This window comes from Microcaecilia unicolor, chromosome 5, assembly GCF_901765095.1.
Source record: "Microcaecilia unicolor chromosome 5, aMicUni1.1, whole genome shotgun sequence".
Taxonomy (NCBI): Eukaryota; Metazoa; Chordata; class Amphibia; order Gymnophiona; family Siphonopidae; genus Microcaecilia; species Microcaecilia unicolor.
In genome coordinates this window covers 178,246,144-178,258,226 of record NC_044035.1, presented here as the reverse complement: position 1 = coordinate 178,258,226, position 12,083 = coordinate 178,246,144, and the positions used below count along the sequence as shown (strand labels likewise).

General features: G+C 45.9%; 2 protein-coding genes across 3 annotated transcripts; one reads left to right on the top strand and one right to left on the bottom strand.

Moving 5' to 3' along the window:
- Positions 1-3,660: 3,660 nt before the first annotated feature.
- EXOSC6 (exosome component 6) lies at positions 3,661-8,108 on the bottom strand. Its single transcript, XM_030203617.1, has 2 exons — positions 7,423-8,108; positions 3,661-4,382 (listed from the first exon to the last, which is right to left on the bottom strand). The coding sequence occupies exons 1-2, from the start codon at positions 8,062-8,064 to the stop codon at positions 4,221-4,223; spliced, it is 804 nt and encodes a 267-aa protein (XP_030059477.1). The 5' UTR covers positions 8,065-8,108; the 3' UTR covers positions 3,661-4,220.
- Positions 8,109-8,250: 142 nt separating this feature from the next.
- LOC115471215 (putative F-box protein At1g47300) lies at positions 8,251-11,282 on the top strand. Of its 2 annotated transcripts, none has more exons than XM_030204921.1 (2): positions 8,251-8,461; positions 10,006-11,282. In XM_030204921.1, the coding sequence occupies exons 1-2, from the start codon at positions 8,392-8,394 to the stop codon at positions 10,170-10,172; spliced, it is 237 nt and encodes a 78-aa protein (XP_030060781.1). In that variant the 5' UTR covers positions 8,251-8,391; the 3' UTR covers positions 10,173-11,282. The 2 variants fall into 2 exon arrangements, 1 of the variants encoding a protein (XP_030060781.1); XR_003942297.1 differs by lacking the exon at positions 8,251-8,461 and adding an exon at positions 8,807-9,167.
- Positions 11,283-12,083: the final 801 nt, after the last annotated feature.

The following is a 12,083-nucleotide window of genomic DNA, read 5'->3' as shown; positions in this document are numbered from 1 at the left end:
CCAGTCACCTCTTTCTCCCAGCCTCCCACTTTGCTTCTGTCCTCTACACCACCTTCTTCCTCTTTCCTTCTTGCTTCTTCTTTCTCAAGAATATTCATTGTGGATATCCTAAAAACCAGACTGGTTGGGGTGCCTCCAGGACCAGGTTTGGGAACCACTGCCTTAAGTCATTTTCCAGTATCTCATATCTAACATTGTAACATAGTAAATGATGGCAGAAAAAGACCTGTATGGTCCATCCAGTATGCCCAACAAGATAAACTAATTTTACATGGTATGCGATACTTTATATGTATACCCAAGTTTCTGTTTCTTCATTCCTCCCATCTTCTTCCCTTCATCTCTCTAAAACACTGATCCTTCTGTTTCAGGCTTTTTCTACATTTCTCTTATTTGCATTTTTATCTTTTAGCTAGATTTTATTTCTCCTTTCGCTTTCCAGCCCAGTGCCTCTTTTTCTTCATCATATGCTTGCTTCTCTAGTCCATTTCACCTTGTGTCTCTCACTCCCATCTTTCAGGCACCTTCTATACTCATACCCTACTCAGCCTCATCTACCTCTGCCTGTCATTCCCACAAACCCTCTTCATTCCCTGCCACTCATTCCCATACCACATCCAGAATCTCACCACCTTATCCAGGCATCTATTTCCCTTTATACTTCCATTTCCACTCTCTCTCACCTCTTTTGAAGACCTGTCCCTTGCCTTTCTCTCACCTTCATAGCCCTCTGCCTTTGTCCCCTTTCTCTAGCATCCATTGTCCCACTTCTCCCCCATTCCTAGCATTCATCCCCCCATTTACGCTGCCTTTCCTACTTGCCCCAGTATCCATCCCTCGGCTCCTCCTGCTCCACCTTCCACTGCATATGCCCTTGCTTTGTCCCTGCCACACTATCTATCCTTGTTTCTCACTCCCAAGCATCAACCTCCTTTGTCCATTGCCACCTGCTAGCATCTCCCTCCTTCTCCCAAAATCCTCTTCTCTCAACTCAGTCCCCAGCCCCTTTATCAGCCCTTTGCCCAGCATCAACCTTTCTGCCAATTCAAGCCCCAGCATCTGCCCCTTATCCCATCCTCAGCATCTGCCAGTCAGCCTCTTTCTCCCAGCCCCTACAACAGACCCTTACCCCACCCTATCATTTGCAAATGTCAACGTCTTTGTCATATTCTCCTACCTTCCTCCCAAATCCAGCATCTCCACTTATTCCTCTGTCTCCTTCAGAGCTGGCTCAAAGGGTTGTGACACTCTGTACCAACATTTGCTTTTACACCCCATCTGTGCAGATAGCAGGGCTCATACTATGAGAATGGCCCCACACAAGGAGGTACCTGTGAGTCTGATCATTTATTTTTCCAGTTGTGTTGGTCCTGGTTTCTCTTTCACTTCCTCCTGCTGATTTTCTCCTAATTACATTTCCAGGATCTCATTGTCATTTTGTTTCTACCTGTTCCTGTCTTCTTCCCCGACTCCCCTACATCTATCTCTGTTATGTTTTACCTTTTTTCTCTTTCTGTGCCTTTTTATCTATAGAATCCCCACCCATCCCTGCAAGTAATCTTCTCCATTCCAACCCATACCTGTAACCTTCAGAAGTAGATATTTAATTTAATTATGCTACTGAAATACATTAGAGCACCAATATACCTGCTACTGGGAACCTGGAACAAGATGGACTATTACAGATGCCTACACAAACACCACATGCCCGCAGAATCCTTCACCTCAGCTGCAGAACAGGACTCTTACCTGATATAAAATAGGGAACCGCAAAAAAACATGCAGAGATACTGGACTCTGCATGTCGTGCAACACCAGAGAAACAGAGCACTCGGGGGCTCTGATCACTGGGCGGTAGCACACACAGGCGCTAGTATGGTGCTAGCAGCCTCTAGCGCCTGCGTTTGCTTCTGATCAGCAACCCATTGGAGAATACAGAACCTGGGCCTACATATTAATACTTAGGGACCACGGGTCAGTTTTGGTTGGCAATGGAAAGTGACGGTATAGAGTACTACCGAGTATCCTGGTTGCCAACAAAACACTGTAATTAAGGAGCGTTATTTCTTGAGTTTGAATGCTTGCATTCTAGATTAATTTGCCATCTTTGCTCTTCAGCTGGTTTTTCAAGCAACACACTAAGCAATCCTTAGCATAAGGAAGGGTTTGTGTTTCTAAGTGTTACACCAATGGTGTGAGACTTACTTGCAAGGTGACATTTTAAGAAACTTTGCTTCTATATTTTATCCCATGTTTTCCCTGTAGAAAATTCTCTTGGCACTTTGGAATCTGATAATATAGACAAACATTGCTGTTGCCCTCCTGTGAAAAAGCCATGAAGGCCAACACACATTAAGCTTTAAGATTTTGATGTGACCAATTTTGATGTCTCATTCAACTATTTTGATATTGGGAGAGTACTGCTATCATAAGGGATAGGGGTCCGACTGAATGTACAGCACACCATCATCAGCACAGCACTAAGAGAGAGAAAGGGGGGGGGGTGAGAGAGAGAGAATGTGTGTGTGTGTGTGTGTGTGGGGGGGGGGGTCTGGGACTAAAACCGTTACTGATCCTTATCAGGAGTGAAACCCAGTCTCGGAGCCTACCAAGCTGCAGGACTGCTTCCAGGAAGCACAGTTATAAGGGCCCTGTCCTCTTAACAATCCCTCAAGGGACCAAAAGGAAGAGAAAGAATCCAGAAGATTTCCCTCTAGAAAGAACCAGCTATAACAGAAGATTGTAAATAGGAGAGGAGAATTAGCAAGGAGACTATTATGGATTTGTATGGGTAAACTTTTACTTATGTAACCCCCTAGTTGTATATGTGGTTAGACAGGTGCCTAAAGTAAGCCCAGTGGAGTAAAGACAGGGGCACACAATTACACATTAATTGACTGACGAACAGAGCCAGGACTGGTTTGCACTATGAAGCAGAATAAGCAGATCACACATACTGTACTTCACTCCACACAAATTAACTATCAACTCCAAGGCCCAGATGCACTAACTCCACACTAAAAGCCCTCCTCTTACCGATCCCCTGTTTCTGCTTGGAAAACAACAGGCATGCATGAAGGAAATCACATGCAAATGAGTAGCTCACTGTTAGCTAATTTGCATGCAATTTCCTTCCAGCCAGTCAGCATCTTAAAAATGAGCCACTAATGGTTAATTACAATGATCATTCACAGTAATAATATAAAAATCTGCTAACATGTTCTCTTAATGTAGATTTTCTGACCTCCAGGGATCACCTTTGTGGGAAGGATCTGCAGCAGGACTCCCATGAACAAGTTCATATCAAACAGTAAGCAGAATTTTACAATAGCCTAGAGGACCCCCAATCTTTTTCTTAAATTGTGATGAAACCTACAAGCAGGCAAAAAATAAAATCCTGCTGAGGGCCCTGTTTACTAAGCCGCGCACTAGCATTTTTAGCGTGCGCTGTGTCGATGCCAATAATATTCCTATGGGCATCTACATAGTTAGCGTGGACTTATTTTTATCATGTGCTAAAAACATTAGCGCACCTTAGTAAACAGGGCCCTAATAGTTTTAATATGCTACGTGTTCAGAACAGTGGCTGTTCCACTTTCAGACAGTGCTGCAGGCAGAACTGAAAAGAGCCTACAATCTGCTTATATCATTAGCGGCAAGTTTTCAAAGTTATATACACAGTTTATTAACATATAAATCAAATTTGTGTACAAGTATCATAAAATGTAGACAATATATATTAGAAAACTGCTCTTATGCTGTTCACAGACTCAGTTCTATCAATGCAAACCTACAACTCCAAAAGAAATAGCCAAAGTGAATCTTCCTTATCCGGGAACGCACTACACATTTCTGAGTACCAGGCACCTACAATCTTGGCCTTACCGAGTAACATACCAGGCAAAACAACAACTGCATTTCAGAAAGCTACTGGATGTGTCTGTCCCTCAGGAACTGTTCATTTCAACTTTCACACTAGGTTCTTCTTCTGGAAGAGTGTATTCTATTTTCATTTTAGCTGTTTAATCCATTCTGGAGGATTTCACTCTAAAGTTTCCAAATCCAGTGCCAATGACTCGGCTCACTTGTTCAGTCTGTGCACCTGTCATCCTGGGCAAATACTGGGCACGAAGCAGAAACCAGTTAGTGCCAACCTGGGAATTTCTAACGGTTATGAGACTTTGAACCCACTGGACTCCAAAGATGAGTGATAAGGGTTATTAAGCAGGGCCAGACTGAGGCACTGAGATCTTCCTCTTGGTAGCCCGCACCAAGCATTGCTGCAGCACAGGGTACAGACGGTGACAGCCTTCCATACATAAACGTACTGCCTGTGACAAGCTTTCTTCAGTCCATTCTCCGTTGCACAAGAGACCACATACCTGATTACATGGGTGGGGGAAAAAAAAAAAAAAAAAGAAGTTACAACTACTAAACCAATAATTAAAACACTGTTTATTTACCTGTTTATGCCTAATCAAGTAATGAGAAACCATTTTAATCAGAATTGAAGGAAGTACAACAGTCCCCCTTTAAATAATAACCAAGAACTAGATGCCCCACAGCAACTCATATTTTTGACACCCACTTATTCTGATACAGAAGCTTGCAAGACAAGGTTGATTCATACTGGCGTCGCTGACTAGCACATAGCTTCTACTGTGAAATTAGCAACTAAAAAAACCCACATTGGTATGTTTATTTTTTGTTACATTTGTACCCGGCGCTTTCCCACTCATGGCAGGCTCAATGCGGCTTACATGGGGCAATGGAGGGTTAAGTGACTTGCCCAGAGTCACAAGGAGCTGCCTGTGCCTGAAGTGGGAATCGAACTCAGTTCCTCAGTTCCCCAGGTCCAAAGTCCGCCACCCTAACCACTAGGCCACTGTTGTAAGCAATCAACATGAAATTTACTACTGTATTAAAATTAAGCAATCAGCATGAAATTTACTACTGTATTAAAATTGCTGCAAACCACACCTCATTGCAAAATGTCCCCCTTCCTGCTAGTGCCTGAGCAGTGATTGGCACAAGCACAGACAGGAGAACACTATAACAAAAAGATATTAAAAAAAAAAATAAAAAAAGTTGCCCATAGTCTGCCATCAGCCCCATTTCCCTACCCCCTCCTCTTACCCACCAAATATTAAAATAATTTCCCTGGTGTCTAGCAGCATCCTCCCACCTCCCCAGCACGAACCCCAATCCCACTGGAGTCTATTGGCACACTCCTCCCATACCCTCCACCAGGCCCAACCCCTCTCCCTCTGCTTACAAAAATACTCGTTCTCTTGGGACCCCCATTCACCTGACTTAAAAGAAACAATTCCCTAGTGTCCAGTGGCACCTCGACCCTCCCCTCAGTCCACCAAATCCCAGTAACTCGATGAGGAAGGAGAGATGACCACTTGCTCCTTCCTGTGCCAAGTGTGACAATAGTGGTGCTTGATCCCACCCGCTGCATCCTCCCACTCTACCAAATATGGAGAAAACTCCCTTATAGGGCAGATAGGTCCTGCTTGGTGCATCCTGTGCACCAAAGCCGTGTTAAGCACTGCTATTTTCAAGGCCCCTTTTATTTGTACCCCGCGCTTTCCCACTCATGGCAGGCTCAATGCGGCTTACATGCGGCAATGGAGGGTTAAGTGACTTGCCCAGAGTCACAAGGAGCTGCCTGTGCCTGAAGTGGGAATTGAACTCAGTTCTTCAAGACCAAAGTCCACCACCCTAACCACTAGGCCACAAAGAAGGGGGCACAGAGTTAGGAATAAGAGATCATCACTCCTGCCTCATTAATGGGCCGATGATCAATTTCCCCATGCTGTTCCAAACAGTGCTTTAAAATTAGCGCCACAACAGCGCGGGAAAATAAATCCCCAATAATCAAAGCTAATAGCATACAAATATATACATGCTATTAGCTTCAATCATCAGGGCACTGCTGAGGGAGGATTGTGCCTGGGCATGGCCCCAAAGCACAATCCTCCCACAGAAGTTGTTTGACAGATCCGGGCTGTCAAAAAATAAAAAATAAAAACCCGGACCTGTCAAACAGACCTGGGATGCACTGGGCAGGACTTCAGTACCATATAAGGGAGAATAGTACAGAAGCCCTGCCCAGTGCATCCAAGGATGCAGGAGTGAAACTCCCTCCTCGGGGAGGGCACTAGGACACCAGGGTGAGTGCCCACTGGGTTACCGGAGGGGAGGCTTTTAAGCATGCAAATACATGCTGGACAGGGCTCTCCATTCCTTCCTAATGCTTTGCAAACCCTAAAATCAACTCCAAGCTGGTGCAAGGTTTGCTGCAGGAGCAGCACCAACATTTGGCACACTCACTGCTAAGAACTGGGGAGAAATACCTAATGCCCTGTTTAGCATGCATTTGCATGCTACTTGTGTCCAGAGCTGGCAAGCTCATTGCTACACAGACTTGCCAGCTGTATTATCTGATGGGGCAGAGAGTTGGGGGGTGGGGGGAGAATTGGGGCCAATGCAGACCACGGGGGCTCTCTACTCCACCTTTGACTTAGTGGTAATTTCTCATCTTGTGCCCCCACAGTAGGCATAAGCATACAGTTTGCCACTGCTGCAGGGTAATGTACTCTAGCATGCATTCCAATATGCCGTGTGCTGATGTCTAACGAGGGGATTAACTTCAGGGCAGAAACCCTTTTCACATGTAGTGGCTCTCAACAAACAACTGTGTTGCTTTCTGCATCTGCCCCACTGTTTTCTCCTCAGATCAGGAAAACTTACATTAGAATGGATGTGTTAATACGGAGTTGTACATGTGTCAGAGGCTGGTGGCACTTTGCAGGGCTTAAGCCTTTGAGAGCCCATGCCTCCAAGCGATGGACAAAATACCACCAGCCTCTTGTTACTTTTGCTACTCATATCATGAAATCAAAGCAACTAGAACAATAACTGTATTTGCTCTACCATTCAGCAGGTAATCAGGCACTTCATGTTCTCTCCATCCTCGATTTATGGGTACTTTCTATAAGACCCGCACCGATTGTTGCTCTAATCGATATTGGTATAACTAACTTTTAGAAACTGGAAAAACACGATATTTTTAAACTCTTATCTTCTGGTGGAATACATGTGGCTGAAAAATCTCTTACCTACACCAGTGTATCTGCTATATGGGAACCAACTGAATTCTTTATCTTCAAAAACCCTCAACTTAATCTAGAATATGTTAATCAGAATGAAGCGTCCCTTCTTTCTCCATAGGCATCGTTCTCTATAACATCAGACTTGTGGGAACTTTCGTTAGTGCCTATTGAAGCTAGTTCTGTTAAAACAGTTGATGCTAGAGCCTCTATGCACCAGTTATTTTTTCGCAGAACTTGTTTTTACTAGGCACCAACAAAAATCTCAAAAGCTTCACGCAAAACGCCCCCCCCTCCCCCTAACCTGGTTCAGCGCCGGCATGAGCGCCAAGGTAAGGCAACCGCCCGATTTGGGCCTCCCCTCGTCGCGATCGCTGGGATCGAGCAGTAGACAGCCTCCGGGGCCACGGCTGAGGGCGCAGCCCACCACTACGTCGTACATCTCGATGCCGGCGTCGGCCAGGGCGAGAGAGGCGGCGGAGAGAGCGCTGGCAAAGGCGGAACCACGGTCCTCCAGCACCAGCACCCAAACGTGGATCTGGGCTCGCGGATAGCGCTCAAGGCGCACGGCCGGCTCCAAGCTCTCCTGCAGCGCCAGGCTCAATTCTCGCTCCAAGGCCGTCCCGACACCGCACCGGGGCCCGAGCCGCGCGAACGGCGCCCAACGGAACTCGCAAACCAGCCTCGCCCCACGCAGCCCCGGCCCATCCCGCCTCTCGGCTTCCCTCGGCCCGCTCGCACCGCTCAGCACTTTCGTCCCGCCGCCACCGCCGCCTGTCTCTATGTAAGCGGAGCCCTTGGCCTGGCTCAGCAGACCGGCGCGCGCGTACAGCGGTCGAGGTTCTGTCCGTGCTTGCTCTGGTGCCTGTGGTGATTCCGGTAAGGCGTAGAGCAGTGGACAACGGGACTCCTCCGGCCCGCGGATCCGTCGGCTATCCCCCGGCATCGTTTAGCCCGCCAAAAGGAAACACGCGTCGTACGCACGCGCCGTGCAAGTCAACGTAAAAGGAAAGGAGGTTAGATAACAAGAGGCGGGGCCCGGCGCGAGCCGAGACGCCTAGAGCTCATCTAATGGGCTGAAGCTAGTAGGCGGAGCTTGCTACTAGGTTCACCAATAACACCTACACCTTAGTGGCCAAGACAACCGTGGTTTCCACTACTCCAAAATTTGGTGGTTCTTCCTCCACAAATTCTTCCAAATATACCCTCTGACATCACGTTTGGACAAGTTTTTAAACAAAACTCTAGTCTGTCTCTGTATGTTAAAAACTATATGTTTGTTTTTTTTCTCTGGATTGGTCGTGTGACCTCTGGAACATTCATAAGGGTGTCTGCACTGCAAGGTAGGTTTTAACTGCAGCATAACCCGAGATTGAGTTCTTGGTGAGACATCCTTTGCTTTTATCCAGTATTATGGTCTATATACGTTTTTTTGTTTTATTAAACTGGTTTTATTCATTCTTACAGCTATAATCAGACTGGTGGTGGCTGGATTTCACACCAGTCTGGGTGTGTATTAATCATGGTTTTTTATTTTGTTTCATAGTACCTTGTGCAACCTCTTGGGGGAGGGAGAATTCTATATATTGCAACTGAAAGATTTGCGCTAACTAAAAGCATGCTTAGTGCCATTCTATAAAAGGGCAATACCTTTTCAGAATCGTGTTTAGCGGTACCATTTAGTGTTATATTGTATGCGTCATATGGTCCTCTGAAAAACTCAGTGTCATTTATAGATTACTCCATGTTTCACGTTCTATGCAGAATTGCCAAACAGTTCCGTGTCCTGTGTCAGTGCTGATTATGGAGTAAACGCGTTATGACATCTTCACATCATGAAGTCATCCATGCGGGGACACTGGGAAAATGGCTAGAAGGAGACAGCCAAACTTTAGTCATGCAGACACTGTCCTCTCAGCAAGATTGTTCCTCTGCAAGGAGAGTTGGTATTTTGTCTTCCCAGGCCACAGGAGGTCATATCTAACATATAGGAGGATCTGGGAGAGACTCATGGAGGAAGATAATGCGAAAGCCTCTTTCCGCAGGGATGTAAGTATTAAAAAGCAGGCAAAGTACAGTGCAAAAGTGATGGTCATGATTGCAGTGGTTAGCTGACCTTGGGTTAGTGCATGATTTTCTGATTACAAGGCTACTTCCTCCTCTGCTTAAGGATGCCTCTTGGCATGTGTGGAGCCTTTGGGGTATGGGGACTAGTGGCAGGATTTAATTTCACCACTGTAGCATAAGTCTTGAGATCTAACCACTCAGCCACCTCCTTCCCTGCATAGTGAGGGCTCTTAGAGTAGTAAAGCCTCTGTACTTGAAGATGTAAGTGCAAAATGCTAGCCGCTAATAGGAGCAGGAACTACTCATGGGATTTGATCTCACTACCCCAGCAGAAGTTTTGAGATCTAACTACTTGGCCACCTCCTTCCCTCAGGAGCAGTATGTCTCTATACGTGTCATGAGGCATGTTGCACTGAAAATGGAGGTGGAGGCAGGAGCATGTATGTCATGTCAAACAGCAGTATGAAACAGCTGTCATGTACCTGGCAATCAACCTCCCTCTCTCGCCTCCACCCCTTGTCTACCTACAGATGGAGGACTTGAGAAAATGGGGGGGTAACTGAAGCAGCATGACAGGTACTTTTGTCCAGGGGACTGGGCAACCAGCTGCTTCCTGAGGCAGGTAACACTTTGGAGTCAAATGACTTTCCTCACTTGTCACTCATCTCTATGGCAGCCTGTAGGTGCCAAAGTATAACCAATAGGCAAAGGTTGTTCCCTACCTCCAGTGGTCAACTTCCAGGATAAAATGCCCATCTTAAAAAATGTAATGTTGCAGCTGATGGAGAGTGTAACTACTGTCTGTTTCCCACCTTTGTAGCTCATCCACCAACTGCCGCAGCCCCAGCACCCCTGAAGGAGGAGAAGAAGGAAGAAGAGGAAATGGAGGAGGAGGAAGATAAAGAGGAGAAGGAGAAGCAGCAGCAGGAAACCCCCAAAGAAAAGGAGAGAGACGAGGAGGAGGAGCTGGCTGCTGGAAGCCCCTGAATCAGAGGAGAGAGAGAAGAAAGACACATCTGTGCTGGCCATGTACAGTCCATTTCCCTTCCCCCACCTGGCCACCTTGGACCCCCATGTGCCACTCCAGGAGCAGCAGGACCAGCCTCAGGAGGGGCTTGGCCGCTCTTCAGGAAAGGACAATGGCCTGCTGCATCATAAGTACATAAGTATTGCCACACTGGGACAGACCAAAGTAGAGGCTCTGCCAGTTCTTGGTACAGCTGCACCTTGCCCTGCATCTGCCCCTGGAATTATGCCTGTATTGGAGAGGATTGAGGCAAGGCTCGGGGCCACTGACCTGTGACTAAAGGTCGTGGAACAAGCTCTGGCCAGCCTGGCTCATGCTCACCAGCTAGGCCCAGACTTCTCCCATGACCCTTAGGGTCACTCCCCCTCCTGAAACAGCTCCAGGAGCTCTTGGGGGAGCCTTTCCTCACCTTCCCCCACTGGCCTCAATGAGCCTTTCCCCTTCTGACAACTTTTTTTTTCTATTATGTATTTGCACATTTTTAGGTTGTTTAAACCTTTTTCCTCCCTCCCTCCCTCATTTGGTTAATGTTTGTTTTCTGAAAATAATTATGATATTTAAACATTTTATTTTTTGATACTATAAATATTATATATTACAACTGTGGAAAAACAGGGAACTTATTTCTGTGATTTATTATGTGGCTGTATGACATATTTCCCACACTGCTTTTCTCTTGTTTGGCCAGCAGGTGGTGTCTGTCCTCCACTTTATAGCTGTTGCAGAGGTGACTTGTTTTCTTTTCAGCTTAAACCCTGAGGGAAAGTAATCTGCACTGCTATTGGCCAGTTACCCCCTTGTGCTAATACTCTGTGCTCTGATTGGATCTGAAGTTCAAAATTCAGCCAGTATGTGCTGGAAATCCCCAGTCTCAGAGAGGGAGTGTGGAAGGTAAAGATCTCTACACAGAGACCCTGTTCAAAAACCTGTGAGCAGTTGCATACCTGAACTCCCCAGCTGCTACTTAGGTTGTAATGAAATATCTAGTTAAAATAACTGGTGTCAACAGTAAAACTAACTGTTATTGGTTGCTAATTTCATCAATTTTTTTCACTGTTCTACTTTTCTGATAATAAACCTATTAAAATTTATTAGCTCTGTTGTCCTGGACAGACTAAAAATCCTGGTGGTTTGTGTTTTTAGTCTGTGAGTGTTTTGTATAAACTGTGGAACTCCTGGGAGTGCGGCCCCAGTGTCCTCAGAAACCATCGGGGGAATAACATGGGTGGAAGACTCGCCTAGAGGCAAGAGAAACCCAGTGCGGTGGGGTGGAGAGTATGCCAGTGGAGAGCACATACACGGGTGCAAGCAGGCCTGAGCAATGCTGGGTTGGACCAGGTGGGTGCTAGGCATTTCTTGACAACAATATTTAAGTTTTTACAGTTGTTGTTTGAATGGATGTCCTGAGTCTTCATCTTAATGCCTATGGCTACTATCTGATAAACCAGCATTTCCCAAGTCCGGTCCTCGAGTACTCCATTGCCAGTCAGGTTTTCAGGATATCCACAATGAATATGCATGAAAGAGATTTCCATACAATGGAGGCAGTGCATGCAAATCAAGTTCATGCATATTCATTGTGAATATTCTGAAAACCTGACTGGCAAGGAGTACACCAGGACTGGGCTTGGGAAACACTGATGTAAACCCATGCCATCTATGACCTGCACTACCTCATCTCTGAGTGGCCAGGCTCTCCTATTCCATATCACCATTTTGTGTGAATGAATATAAGAATCACATAGTTATGGTAAATGTAATATATATATATATATATATATATACATACATATACATACACAGTGCACTCCATTTAAGTGCATGTCGGATAAGCGCATGCTCTGTTTAACTGCATGCCGTACTTCGGTCCC